Raw genomic sequence first — 15496 nt, forward strand, 5'->3', positions numbered from 1 at the left:
ACATTCTTCACATTGATTGTTTTACACAATCCCAACACTGGCAAACCATGGTTGACCAACTCCCTGATCTTCATGGCTGATCTTCATCCCGTAATAAGGAGGTTCATTCTAGTATTCTGATTCCTAATTCTATGGTGACAACACTGCCCCCCCAGGGCTGTGCAAGGAATGACACGGTGTCTCAAATTTCAGGTAGCACAAAAAGTACGTTGAATGCCGGAGTGTATGACAAAGAGCCGTCTGTTTTGTGATGTAAACAGCATTGTACTAGAGCACATATGTCAGAGTCAAGGCCCGCGGGCCACATCCGGCCCGCAAGAAGGTTTTTTACGGCCCCTGGGATGATCTTGATTTATTATTAGAACCGGCCCACAGCAAGCCGGCAGCCCGCAGATCTTTTACACGCACCAATACTACATTTCCCACAATGCAAAGGTGACGCACCGAGCAGTAGGCTGCTTCATTTCAATATTTATTGGCACAGCAGTCGTCAGCATCACAGTAAAATTAACTTTCAGATACCCATCAAAAATGGCAAAACGGAAGGTGGATACTGAGAACCGGGGGTTTCAAACAAGGTGGGAGTCGGAGTATATGTTCACGAAGGTAGCTGGAAAACCTGTGTGTCTTCTGTGTGGAGAAAGTGTGGCGGTACTGAAAGAGTATAATCTGAGACGACATTATGAAACGAAACACGCGGACAAAAACAAGAATATGGACATGGAACAAAGGCTACAAAAGGCAGAGGAATTAAAACGAGGCCTCAAATCTCGACAGGCTCTGTTCAAAAAAGCCAAATCACAAGGCCAGGCTGCTGTCAAGGCCAGTTTTATTTTGGCAGAAGAGATCGCTAAATCAGCCCGGCCATTTACGGAGGGGGATTTCATCAAAAACTGCATGATTAAAGTTTGTGACGAAGTTTGCCCAGAAAAAGGCAACTCTTTTTAAATGTGAGTCTGAGCAGAAACACCATTGCCGAGAGAGTAGACCAGTTGTCCATCAATCTAAAAGAGCAGCTTGTGAAAAAGGGAAAAGATTTTATTGCATATTCCTTGGCTGTGGATGAGAGCACCGACATTTCTGACATTGCCCAGTTGTCAATTTTCATCCGCGGAGTGGACTCCAATCTAAGCGTGACAGAGGAGTTTTTGGCTTTACGTCCTATGCATGGCACAACTACGGGGCATGATTTGTATGAAGAGGTGTCAAGATGTGTAAATGAGATGGAGCTGCCTTGGGAAAAACTCGTGGGTTTGACAACCGACGGAGCACCTGCGATGTGTGGACACAGGAGCGGACTGGTGGCGAAGATACGGGAAAAGATGCAAGAGGAAAACGCGACAGGTGAGCTGACAGCTTATCATTGTATCATACACCAGGAAGCGTTGTGCGGTAAAGCCTTGAAAATGGAGCATGTAATGAGCATCATCACGCGCACAGTTAACTTTATCAGAGCCAAAGGTTTGAATCACCGCCAGTTCAAGGCATTTCTGACGGAGTTAGAAACGGAGCATGGTGATTTGCCTTATCACACAGAGGTGCGATGGCTAAGCCAGGGAAAGGTGCTTCAAAGATGTTTCGAGCTTCGTGAGGAGATTTGTCTGTTCTTGGACAGCAAAGGGAAAGACACAACACAACTCCGAGACGAAATGTTTCTGTGTGAAATGGCTTTTCTGTGTGACATTACGAGTCATCTGAATGCAATAAACTTGCAGCTGCAGGGTCGGGATCGTGTCATCTCTGATATGTACAGTACAGTGAAGGCATTTAAAACCAAACTGACTCTGTGGGAGACGAGATGCGGAAAGAAAATTTGAGCCACTTTCCCAGCTGCCAGACCATGAAAGAGAAGCTCTCTACCAGTGCGTTCCCGAGCACACAGTTGGCTGATAAAATAGGTATGCTTGCCGCTGACTTTCGACGCCGATTTGCTGACTTTGAAGCACAAAAAAGCAGGTTGGAACTGCTCGGTAACCCATTTGCTGTTGACGTGGAAAGCTCACCACCAAACCTCCAAATGGAGTTGATTGACCTCCAATGCAATGATGCACTGAGGGCAAAATATGCGGCAGTGGGTGCTGCGGAGTTCGCCCGTTTCCTCCCGGCACAATGCCCCAGCTGCGCATCCAGGCTGCTCAAACGTTGTCTATGTTTGGCAGCACATACCTGTGTGAACAACTGTTTTCTTTGATGAACCTGAACAAAACATCACACAGAAGTCGACTTACTGCTGAACACCTCCACTCAATTCTGAGGATTTCTTCAGCTCAGAGCCTTACCCCGAACATTGATGAACTTGTGGAAAAGATGGGACACCACCAAGTATCACCCTCAACCTCAAACAAGTGAACATTACTGTGCAATCACATATTTAGAATTTTTACTCAGTTCAAGTTTAAAAGTTAAAATTTAATATTTGTTTTCACTGCATGTTACTTCTCCTTAAACAAAGTGTTGTTTTTGATTAATAGATTTTTGCACTTTATTTTTTTGTATTTCAATCCAATTATATTTTAAAAATATTTCAGTTGAGTGGATGATAGAAAATTGCTATTATTGTTTTTTCTTTGAAGTAAATTTAGCCCACTTTTGCTAAAATAGAAAATATAGTCTACTGATGGTGCCTTGAATACCGGTTTCTTTCATTTAATGTTCATGTTATGGGGATATTTATATAAAGGAAATTTGTCTTTTGTGTCTGTTGAAAATTAAAGATTACTGACAGAGCCATAAGAAAATATTGCTTTATTTATCTGATCATATTGTAATATATTTGTTAGGTTTTCAGTAGGTTCAATTAGGTTCACTAGACTATATGCGTCATTTAAAAATTTTTCAATGAACATTCGAACAGTCCGGCCCTCGTCTTGTAGCTGATTTTTTTATTTGGCCCTCCGTCCATTTGACTTTGACACCCCTGTACTAGAGGGTACAGCAGTTTGTGAACCACAGTTCAGGACATATTGGGGTTATGGGTGTCACGGTTCGGTATAGCAGGAAAACTAAATGCCAACAGCTGCTGTGGTTAATTTAAGAAAAAATAAATAATAATAACTAATAAATGTTTTAATATATTAAGTGTTGGTTTTCCTGATAATCATCATGAGTCAATGTCTGATGATCGTACAATCAGGAATAACTCATTTTATTAAATTTTAAAAAACACGATCATTGAAAACAATAAAATACAGTGCAATATGGATGTGAAATCAATGTTAAACATGGCTCGGACTTTCACAAGGTGCTGAAACCACCCATTATTCTCGACCACCGAGAACGGACGCATATCTGCGCCTATTATCAAATTGTCATTTCTTTGGCCCCGGTAAGAAATCAGCTACAAAGGGCTGCTTGAATGCGGAGGGGAGACGGATGTTGGCGTTAAATGGGTCAACATGTTGTTTGAGGAGTTGACAGATGCATAGTTGACTTACTCTCTCCGTCACCGTTGTAATCTACTGGGAAGCCAAAATGTTCCCAAACTGGACATTTAAACAATGAGAATCCTCCTTGTTTATCCACCCCACCATCATACAGGGGCGGCAGGGTAGCCTAGTGGTTAGAGTGTAGAGGCGGCAGGGTGGCCTAGTGGTTAGAGTGTAGAGGCGGCAGGGTGGCCTAGTGGTTAGAGTGTAGAGGCGGCAGGGTGGCCTAGTGGTTAGAGTGTAGAGGCGGCAGGGTGGCCTAGTGGTTAGAGTGTAGAGGCGGCAGGGTGGCCTAGTGGTTAGAGTGTAGAGGCGGCAGGGTGGCCTAGTGGTTAGAGTGTAGAGGCGGCAGGGTGGCCTAGTGGTTAGAGTGTAGAGGCGGCAGGGTGGCCTAGTGGTTAGAGTGTAGAGGCGGCAGGGTGGCCTAGTGGTTAGAGTGTAGAGGCGGCAGGGTGGCCTAGTGGTTAGAGTGTAGAGGCGGCAGGGTAGCCTAGTGGTTAGAGTGTAGAGGTGGCAGGGTGGCCTAGTGGTTAGAGTGTAGAGGCGGCAGGGTAGCCTAGTGGTTAGAGTGTAGAGGCGGCAGGGTAGCCTAGTGGTTAGAGTGTTGGTCTAGTAACCGAAAGGTTGCAAGTTCAAATCCCAGAGCTGACAAGGTACAAATCTGTCGTTCTGCCCCTGAACAGGCAGTTAACTCACTGTTCCCCGGTAGGCCGTCATTGAAAATAAGAATTTGTTCTTAACCGACTTGCCTAGTTAAATAAAAAGGTAAATAAATACAGAACTGGTTCCCAGCTGCACCTCACATAAAAAAATGACAGTTTGAAATGCACCAATTAAGATGTACATTTAGATTACAACGTACACATAGGCTCTAGTTAATACAGAATATCCTGATTTTTTTTTTTTTTTTAATTTAAAGCTCAGATTAAAACAAGAGCAGACTTTCACAAGGTGCTGAAACCACCTTGTGGTTCCCTGTTTTCACTTTGTCATTATGGGGTATCGGTTGTAGATTGATGAGGAAAATGTTTGATTTAATCCATTTTAGAATAAGGCTGTGATGTAACAAAATGTGGGAAAGGTCCAGGAGTCTGAATACTTTCTGAATGCACTGTATATAAGGGGAGGGGGGGGGGGTCTGGCTGTGGTGCTCAATTCCTGGTTCTCATTCCCTGCATGAGACCATCTATCCACTTGGCCCCTGTGTCAGTCCTATCAGTTTCACTCCTCTTCGTCGATTGGCAGGGTGATCCACCCATAAGTGTAATAGTGAGACAGGTTTTTATGCACGTCTCCATCTGAAATGCCAAAATGACTGATTTAAAAAAAGGCAGGACTAAAAATAAAAGGAAAAATCTCATCCATTTGGGAATCATTCAACCTTTTAAGATGAACGGAAACAGTACACCAGGGGGACAAAATTCAGGGCATTAAAGTGGATCTAAACCCAATTCAAGGCATTAAAGTGGATCTAAACCCAATTCAAGGCATTAAAGTGGATCTAAACCCAATTCAGGGCATTAAAGTGGATCTAAACCCAATTCAGGGCATTAAAGTGGATCTAAACCCAATTCAGGGCATTAAAGTGGATCTAAACCCAATTCAGGGCATTAAAGTGGATCTAAACCCAATTCAGGGCATTAAAGTGGATCTAAACCCAATTCAGGGCATTAAAGTGGATCTAAACCCAATTCAGGGCATTAAAGTGGATCTAAACCCAATTCAAGGCATTAAAGTGGATCTAAACTAAATTCAAGGTGGCCATATAACATCGAGATGTTTACAGTTTACTTTTAGAGGAAAATATGACAAGTACCTAGCTTAGTCGGTGACAGCAAGATAGCGAAATCGCTTAGTTACTGTAAACACATTGTGTCAAATAGATCTTTTCAGCGGTCACGCTAGGTAAACATCTCACTCAAGTCAAACTGCATGCAAAGAAGTTGACCGTCAGCTGAATAACTTGGTCTGATTTGATAAGTTAAAATCATATGGCAACTCCACTAAAAAGACGCTATTCTCATTGAATGAAATGTCAAAAAGAGAATACAAACCCCAGAAATGTAAATCATGAAAATGGTCAATTTGGTGGAAGTCTGTTCTCTCAGTGGGTAAAATACTAAATGTTATCCATGATTTAACGTCTAAGTGGGCCGCATGTAAGAATCAGTAAATTGTGTAGGAACATGTCATAACTGGTCCCTGGAGAATGACTCACATTTCATAGCACTTTTAAAACAATGCCCTGCACTCCAGGGTGGCTATAAAAATACATTTAAACCAATAGACGGTATGGCCATACTGGTCGGTCTAGAACACTTTATATAAGGATATATGAGGTAAACTATGGGTGTGCATCTTTCAAAATCTACACTTAAAACGAAACAATTTCAACGATTTTTACTGAGTTAATTCAAATAAGGAAATTAAACCAATTCAGTCCCAATATATGGATTTCACATGACTGAATATAGATCTGCTTCGGTTGGTCACAGATACCCTAATAACAAGGTAGGGGGCGTGGATCAGAAAACCAGTCAGTATCTGGTGTGACCACCATTTGCGTCATGCAGCGAGACACATCGCCTTCACAGAGCGGATCAGGCTGTTGATTGTGGAATGTTTTCCCACTCCTCTTCATTGGCAAGACCCTGAGAAGGATGACGAGCAGATGAGCTTCCGTGAGACAGTTTGTGCAGAAATTCTTCAGTTGTGCAAAACCCAGTGTCATTAGCTGTACGGGTGGCTGGTCTCAAGACAATCCAGCAAGTGTAGAAGTCAGATGTTGAAGTCCTGGGCCGCGGTTGTGGCCAGTTGGACATACTGCCAAAGTATCCAAAAAAACAATGTTGGCGGTAGCTTATGGTAGAGAAATTGCTGCCGTACATTGCTGCAGTGAGCATGCCAATTGCACACTCCCTCAACTTGAGACATCTGTGGAGTTGTGTAACAAAACAGCACTTTAAACTGGCCTTTAAAATTGTCCCCAGCAGAAGGTGCACCTGTGTAATGATCATGCTGTTTAATCAGCTTCTTGATATGTCACACCTGTCAGGTGGACGGATTATCTTGGCGAAGGAGAAAAGCTCACTAAAAAAAAGGGACGTGAAACAAATTTCTGTACAATTTAAGAGAAATACACCGTGTGCATGGAACATCTCTGGTGTTTTTTCATTACAGCTGCTCATACATGGGACATGTATATTTTTGTTCAGAATAGATATTCTCAGGCGCCGAGACAATAATAACAGTTTTAGTTTGAAACAACTCTGTACGAGTGGGTTTGATTAGAGGAACAAATCAAGGCACTGACATGTTTTAAAAAAAAAATTATTTCACCTTTATTTAACCAGATAGGCACTAACATGTTGCATACACACATCCATTTTCCATTCTAAATTAATATCAGCTGCGGATGGATCTGCCGGCATCTGTCCGTCCCCACCTGAACCATAAGGGAGACTAGGCATCTACCACTATCAAATTTGTCCACCCACTTTGGTTATGAAATCACCCACTAATTAACATGTCATTTTTGCACTAGTAATACATACTTAGGTTGGAGTCATTAAAACTCGTTTTTCAACCACTCCACAAATGTTTTGTTAAACAAACTATAGTTTCGGCAAGTCGGTTAGGAGATCTACTTTGTGCATGACACAAGTCATTTTTCCAACAACTGTTTACAGACAGATTATTTCACTGTATCACAATTCCAGTGGGTCAGAAGTTTACATACACTAAGTTGACTGTGCCTTTAAACAGCTTGGAAAATTCCAGAAGATGATGTCACGGCTTTAGAAGCTTCTGATAGGCTAATTGACATCATTTGAGTCAATTGGGGGTGTACCTGTGGATGTATTTCAAGGCCTACCTTCAAACTCAGTGCCTCTTTGCTTGACATCATGGGAAAATCAAAAGAACTCAGCAAAGACTTCAGAAAAAAAAAATTGTAGACCTCTACAAGTCTGGTTCATCCTTGGGAGCAATTTCCAAACACCCGAAGGTACCACTTTCATCTGTACAAACAATAGTACGCAAATAAACACCATGGGACCACGCAGCCATCATACAGCACAGGAAGGAGACGTTTTCCGTCTCCTAGAGATGAATGTACTTTAGTGTGAAAAGTGCAAATCAATCCCAGAACAGCAGCAAAGGACCTTGTGAAGATGCTGGAGGAAACAGGTACAAAAGTATCTATATCCACAGTAAAACGAGTAGACCTGACCTGAAAGGCCGCTCAGCAAGGAAGAAGCCACTGCTCCAAAACCACCATAAAAAAGCCAGACTACGGTTTGTAACTGCACATGGGGACAAAGATCGTACTTTTGGAAAAACATCCTCTGGTCTGATGAAACAAAAATAGAACTGTTTGGCCATAATGACCATCGTTATGTTTGGAGAAAGAAGGGGGAGGCTTGCAAGCCGAAGAACATCATCCCAACCGTGAAGCATGGGGGTGGCAGCATCATGTTGTGTGGGTGTTTTGCTGCAGGAGGGTCTGGTGCACTTCACAAAATAGATGGCATCATGAGGTAGGAAAATGATGAGGATATGATGAAGTAACATCCCAAGACATCAGACAGGAAGTTAAAGCTTGGTCGCAAATGGGTCTTCCAAATGGACAATGACCCCAAGCCTGCTTCCAAAGTTGTGGCAAAATGGATTAAGGACAACAAAGTCAAGGTATTGGAGTGGCCATCACAAAGCCCTGACCTCAATCCTATAGAAAATGTGTGAGCAGAACTGAAAAAGCATGTGCGAGCAAGGAAGCCTACAAACCTAACTCAGTTACACCAGCTCTGTCAGAAGGAATGGGCCAAAATTCACCCAACTTATTGTGGGAAGCTTGTGGAAGGCTACTCGAAACGTTTGACCCAAGTTAAACAATTTAAAGGCAATGCTACCAAATACTAATTGAGTGTAAGCTTCTGACCCACTGGGAATGTGATGAAAGAATTAAAAGCTGAAATAAATAATTCTCTACTATTATTCTGACATTTCACATTCTTAAAATAAAGTGGTGATCCTAACTGACCTAAGAAAGATATTTTTTTTTACCAGGATCAAATGTCAGGAATTGTGAACTGAGTTTAAATGTATTTGGTTAAGGTGTATGTAAACTTCAACTGTGTTGTGGGAAGCTTGTGGATGGCGATTGCATCATCCCACCTGGACAAGAGGATTACCTACGTAAGAATGCTGTTCATTGACTACAGCTCAGCATTCAACACCATAGTACCCTCCAAGCTCATCATCAAGCTCGAGGACCTGGGTCTGAACCGGACTCTGTGCAACTGGATCCTGGACTTCCTGACTGGCCGCCCCCAGGTGGTAAAGGTAGGAAACATCTCCACTTTGCTGATCCTCAACACTGGGGCCCCACAAGGGTGTGTGCTCAGCCCCCTCCTGTACTCCCTGTTCACCCATGACTGCGTGGCCAAGCACATCAACTCCATCAAGACAACAGTAGCGAGCTTGATTACCAACAAGACAGCCTACAGGGAGGAGGTGAGGCACTCAGTGTGGTGTCGGGAAAACAACCTCCCACACAAACGTCAACAAAACAGATGATCGTTGAGGGAGCACCCCCCTATCCCCGGACAGGACAACAGTGGATAAGGTGGAACGTTTTAAAGTTCCTCGGCATACACATCACTGACAAACTGAATTGGTCCACCCACACAGAGTGTGCTGAGCGCCACGTCAACCTCAGGAGGCTGAAGTAATTTGGCTTGTCACCTAAACTTTTACAGAGGCACAATTGAGAGCATCCTGTTGGTACGGCAACTGCACGGCTCTCCCGAAGGTGGTGCGGTCTGCACAACGCATCACCGGGGGCAAACTACCTGCCCTCCAGGACACCTACAGCACCAGATGTCACAGGAAGGCCAAAAACTAGTCACTTTAATGTTTACATACCTTGCATTACTCATCTCATATGTATATACTTTATTCTATACCATCTTAGACTATACCGCTCTGTCATTTCTCATCCATATATTCTTACTCCATTGGGTATTTGTTGTGGAATTGTTAGATATTGATGCACTGTCGGAACTAGAAGCACAAGCATTTCGCTACACTCGCAATAACATCTGCTAACCATGTGTATGTAACCAATAACATAGGTTATGATTTTTAGCTAGGCTAGGGTTACTTTTAGGAGTTAACTTATCTGAACATGTTAAATAGTTGCTTGTGGTTGAAAAATGGCTAATTAGCTAAAATGTTAAAGTTGCGCATGATAAGATTTTAACTCACTAGACATTCAGTATATACACCCATCCATTCACCCACCCTGGGTTTCTGCCTTAAGTAACCATACCAAAACGTAACATCATACTAATTACGAGTGTCCCTGAATCACATTTACTATGTTACATCTAGTCAATGAGACCAGGCTGCCTCCATCTTTGCACTCCCAAAATATTGTTTAGAATGATGGGGAAGCTATAGAAATGCATTTATTAATGTCTACATTCATTCAATTAGACACCATATTGTTCCAGGTTTATTACGGGTGCTGGCTACAGAACTCAGCACTGTGTATTATATCAAAATGTGGGTTGGACTTCGCTGTCCGTGAGACGAGAACAACATGCTCTAGTGTTTGTCTATAAAGAATAATTCTGAATAAACTACCTTATTTCTCATCAATATTAGAATTAGAATTCCTAAAACCAGGTCTCACGCATGGATTCCACTTGAGGCCCATGTGGTTTCCACAGAGTCGGGTATGGCTGCCTTTTCCTGTTACACTCCTTACCTATGGAATAGCCTGCAGACTAAACTTAAACCTGAGACTCTTGTCCCCCTGTCGCCCATTTTAAATATTTAGTGGAGGATTTTTATTTTCGTATTGCTTGTAACTGTTTTGGGTAATGCAAGTTCTTGTGCTGTTAGGTTATTCTACTAACAGGTTATTCCCCTATGTGTAAAATGTCATCTGTTGCTGTATGTTTTTTTGTTATCTGTGACGGTTGTGTTTGTCTTGTGTAGTTTCTTAAATCATTGGACCTAAACTGTATATGTGTAAACATGTATATGCAGGGCCCAGCTGTAAAAGAGACAGTGGCCTCATTCTATGTTCCTTGTTGAAATAAAAAGTAAAATAATAATAAATGTTTAATTATGAGAATTAAAAAACATAAGATGGCTAAAAACATTTTCCTTAAAGTATATATATTTTTTTATGACCAATGTTAACATCCTCACTACAGCAAAAAATACATATTAGTTTTTATCCTTGAAATATTTAAAATTGTAATAGTGTAGAATTTAATTCATCACTATGGATGACTGCTCCTTACGGGACAGTGCCAATATGGCTGACCAGTGGCCTTGAAATCCTCTCACGTCCAATACAAAGCATCAGCAATCCAGGATGTATATACACGTTGCTTACTAACCCCCTTCAGAAGATTCGGACAAATTACAAGGCAGAGTTGATCCACTCAATCAGTACATAACGTAAAGACATTTCACAGTAGTAACCATTTCTGTTCTAGTACCGGAAAAAGTACCGAATTTCGGTATAACATACAGTACTACAATCTGTAACTACTGTTGAACGAGTGGCATGTGTAACCTCCGGCTGTAACGTAGGAGACGTGAGAAACTTACAATTCACTCGAGAATCGATACCTCTCGAAATCCTCGTCAATGAGAATAAAAGACCCTTGTTCTTAATTAACTGGCCAGCCACTGGCTCCGCAGAATACTTACTATTACCACCCCCTCCCCCAACCTGAAACAATAGCAACCTAACTATGGGTTGGGGGGTATCTGAACTGACAGTAAATTGGTCTCGTAACTGTGATGGATCGCATCTCCCAATGCGTCGTTTCTTACCTGTACTGCGCGGCAGCACCGTGGGTAAATCCAAAGTAGTTGCCGGTAGCCATTTTAGCATCTTCACCTAGCCGGCTGGGCACTGCAGAATAGATATATTGAGGGTAAACGGTAGGCTAGTACTGGTTGGCTAGCTAGTTAACAGCTATACCCCCGCATTAGCGCAAAGAGAGCTCCTCAATCCAAGACCCACCGACCCAAAACCAAGCTTTCCTCGTAAACATGATAAATAGTGAATAGTTTTTAAATATATTTATTTGTTTTTCATAAAGATTTACTCACCATAGGTGAAGGAGACCACTGGACATATGGGAATCATTGGTTCGTGTTTCTCAGACTACGAACTCTGACTCATAACCCTGCGTATGGTATTTATATGAGAAGGTCGGACCAGGAAATGGATCCGCACATGCGCTGTACACACGGACATGATGGGAATTGTAGTTCTACTAGGCCGAATCATTTGTTTTCCTCAAGGTCAGATGACTGTGCCACAAAATTATATCAAATCATAGACTCTTTATAGGAAATGTGTCTATATGCGTTGGGTCTAAGTAACTGTTACAAGGAAAGTAACACCATTCATTTGTTATATTTTTCTCTTAGAGTAGTATTTTTTATTTTTATATATATATATATATATATATTTTTTCACCTTTATTTAACCAGGTAGGCTAGTTGAGAACAAGTTCTCATTTGCAACTGCGACCTGGCCAAGATAAAGCATAGCAGTGTGAACAGACAACACAGAGTTACACATGGAGTAAACAATTAACAAGTCAATAATACAGTAGAAAAAAGGAGAGTCTACATACATTGTGTGCAAAAGGCATGAGGAGGTAGGCAAATAATTACAATTTTGCAGATTAACACTGGAGTGATAAATGATCAGATGGTCATGTACAGGTAGAGATATTGGTGTGCAAAAGAGCAGAAAATAAAATAAATAAAACAGTATGGGGATGAGGTAGGTAAAAATGGGTGGGCTATTTACCGATAGACTAGTATAATATGCCATAGCAGATGCTTTTATGACATACGTGGTTCGAAGCCATGCATGATGATGATTAACCTTGCCAGAGAGCAGAGGACGGATTTAGCTCAGTGGGATAACGGTCCGGGAGTTTTTTCTAGCCACTGAACTTCTGCTTCTGCGTTGCTTGTGTAACGGATGTGAAACGGCTAGCTTAGTTAGCGGTGGTGCTGATGTAACGGATGTGAAACGGCTAGCTTAGTTAGCGGTGGTGCAGCGCTAAATAGCGTTTCAATCGGTGACGTCACTTGCTCTGAGACCTTGAAGTAGTGGTTCCCCCTTTGCTCTGCAAGGGCCGCGGGTTTTGTGGAGCGATGGGTAACGATGCTTCGTGGGTGACTGTTGTTGTGTGCAGAGGGTCCCGGGTATGGGGAAGGGGATGGTCTAAAGTTATACTGTTACATTTGTTCTTTGGGGTTTTAGGCTGGGTATCTGTAAATCCCCTTCGTGACAACTGCTGATGTCAAAAAAGGGCTTTATAAAATAACATTTGAATGATTCATGTGAATAGCAGGAAACCTGGGGTTGAAGAGCGGTGTGACTATGGTGGCACAGAGGGAGACTGTGTGGTGTGTGCTCAAAACATGCTAGGTAAGCAACAGGTGTAGACTAACAGTGGAATGCTTGGTAAACAACAGGTGTAGACTAACAGGGAAATGCTTGGTAAGCAACAGGTGTAGACTAACAGGGAAATGCTTGGTAAACAACAGGTGTAGACTAACAGGGAAATGCTTGGTAAGCAACAGGTGTAGACTAACAGGGAAATGCTTGGTAAACAACAGGTGTAGACTAACAGTGAAATGCTTGGTAAACAACAGGTGTAGACTAACAGGGAAATGCTTGATAAGCAACAGGTGTAGACTAACAGGGAAATGCTTGGTAAACAACAGTTGTAGACTAACAGTGAAATGCTTGGTAAACAACAGGTGTAGACTAACAGGGAAATGCTTACCAACTTCCCAACAACGCAGAGAGAAAGAAAGTAGAAATATTAAAGTAATAATAAATACACAATGAGTAACTTGGTTTTATACACAGAGTACCAGTACTGAGTCTATGATAAGTTACTAACAGAGTAGCAGTAAATGATAACTTGGTTATATACACAGAGTACCAGTACTGAGTCTATGATAACTTGGTTATATACACAGAGTTCCAGTACTGAGTCTATGATAACTTAGTTATATACACAGAGTGCCAGTACTGAGTCTATGATAACTTGGTTATATACACAGAGTACCAGTACTGAGTCTATGATAACTTGGTTATATACACAGAGTACCAGTACTGAGTCTATGATAACTTGGTTATATACACAGAGTACCAGTACTGAGTCTATGATAACCTGGTTATATACACAGAGTACCAGTACTGAGTCTATGATAACTTGGTTATATACACAGAGTACCAGTACTGAGTCTATGATAACTTGGTTATATACACAGAGTACCAGTACTGAGTCTATGATAACTTGGTTATATACACAGAGTACCAGTACTGAGTCTATGATAACTTGGTTATATACACAGAGTACCAGTACTGAGTCTATGATAACTTGGTTATATACACAGAGTAGCAGTACTGAGTCTATGATAACTTGGTTTTATACACAGAGTACCAGTACTGAGTCTATGATAACTTGGTTTTATACACAGAGTACCAGTACTGAGTCTATGATAACTTGTTTTATACACAGAGTACCAGTACTGAGTCTATTACTTGGTTATATACACAGAGTACCAGTACTGAGTCTATGATAACTTGGTTATATACACAGAGTACCAGTACTGAGTCTATGATAACTTGGTTATATACACAGAGTACCAGTACTGAGTCTATGATAACTTGGTTATATACACAGAGTACCAGTACTGAGTCTATGATAACTTGGTTATATACACAGAGTACCAGTACTGAGTCTATGATAACTTAGTTATATACACAGAGTACCAGTACTGAGTCTATGATAACTGAGTTATGATAACCTGGTTATATACACAGAGTACCAGTACTGAGTCTGTGATAACTTAGTTATATACACAGAGTACCAGTACTGAGTCTATGATAACTTGATTATATACACAGAGTACCAGTACTGAGTCTATGATAACTTAGTTATATACACAGAGTACCAGTACTGAGTCTATGATAACTTAGTTATATACACAGAGTACCAGTACTGAGTCTATGATAACTTGGTTATATACACAGAGTACCAGTACTGAGTCTATGATAACTTGGTTATATACACAGAGTACCAGTACTGAGTCTATGATAACTTGGTTATATACACAGAGTACCAGTACTGAGTCTATGATAACTTGGTTATATACACAGAGTACCAGTACTGAGTCTATGATAACTTAGTTATATACACAGAGTACCAGTACTGAGTCTATGATAACCTGGTTATATACACAGAGTACCAGTACTGAGTCTATGATAACTTGGTTATATGCACAGAGTACCAGTACTGAGTCTATGATAACTTGGTTATATACACAGAGTACCAGTACTGAGTCTATGATAACTTGGTTATATACACAGAGTACCAATACTGAGTGTGCAGGGGTACATGGTAATTGAGGTAAATATGTACAAATAACTAAATAAGTACATAATAAATAGTAGTATGTGATGAGTTATGTTGTCCAAAAAGGGTCAATGCAGATAGTCTGGGTAACTATTTGGTTAACTATTTAACTAGGTATTTAGCAGTCCAATGGCTTGTGGGTAAAATCTGTTGGTTCTAAACTTGGTGCGTCGGTACCGCTTGCCATGCGGTAGCAGAGAGAACAGTCTATGACTTGGGTGGCTTCCTCTGACTCCCGCTTGGTATAGAGGTCCTGGAAGGTCGGAAGCTCGGCCCCAGTGATGTACTAGGCTGTACACACCGTGTGATGCAGCCAGTTAAGATGCTCTCAATGGTACAGCTGTAGATCTTTTTCAGGATTTGAGGACCCACGCCAAATCTTTTCAACCTCCTATGGGGAAGAGGCGTTGTCGTGCCCTCGACTGTATTGGTGTGTGTGGACCATGATAGGTCCTTAGTGATGTGGACACCGAGGAGCATGAAGCTCTCAAGCGGCTCCACTAAAGCCCTGTCAAAAACAAATCAAAGTTTATTGGTCACGTACACAGTTTAGCAGATGTTATAGCGGGTACAGCGAAAATGCTTATG

The 15496-nt window shown here is 41.6% G+C and overlaps 1 protein-coding gene across 3 annotated transcripts in view; it reads right to left on the reverse strand.

Moving 5' to 3' along the window:
* Positions 1-11661, reverse strand: part of LOC115125628 (zinc finger RNA-binding protein-like) — a 48670-nt gene extending 37009 nt beyond the window's left edge. For all 3 annotated transcript variants that reach the window (XM_065026920.1, XM_065026919.1, XM_065026918.1), the window contains exons 1-2: positions 11565-11661; positions 11283-11364 (exon numbers count right to left, since the gene is read on the reverse strand). In XM_065026920.1, the coding sequence (XP_064882992.1) occupies positions 11283-11364; positions 11565-11601 (119 nt within the window). In that variant the 5' untranslated portion in view covers positions 11602-11661. The remainder of the gene's footprint in view (positions 1-11282; positions 11365-11564) is intronic.
* Between the last annotated feature and the right edge of the window lie 3835 nt (positions 11662-15496).

This window comes from Oncorhynchus nerka, linkage group LG13, assembly GCF_034236695.1.
Source record: "Oncorhynchus nerka isolate Pitt River linkage group LG13, Oner_Uvic_2.0, whole genome shotgun sequence".
NCBI lineage: Eukaryota > Metazoa > Chordata > Actinopteri > Salmoniformes > Salmonidae > Oncorhynchus > Oncorhynchus nerka.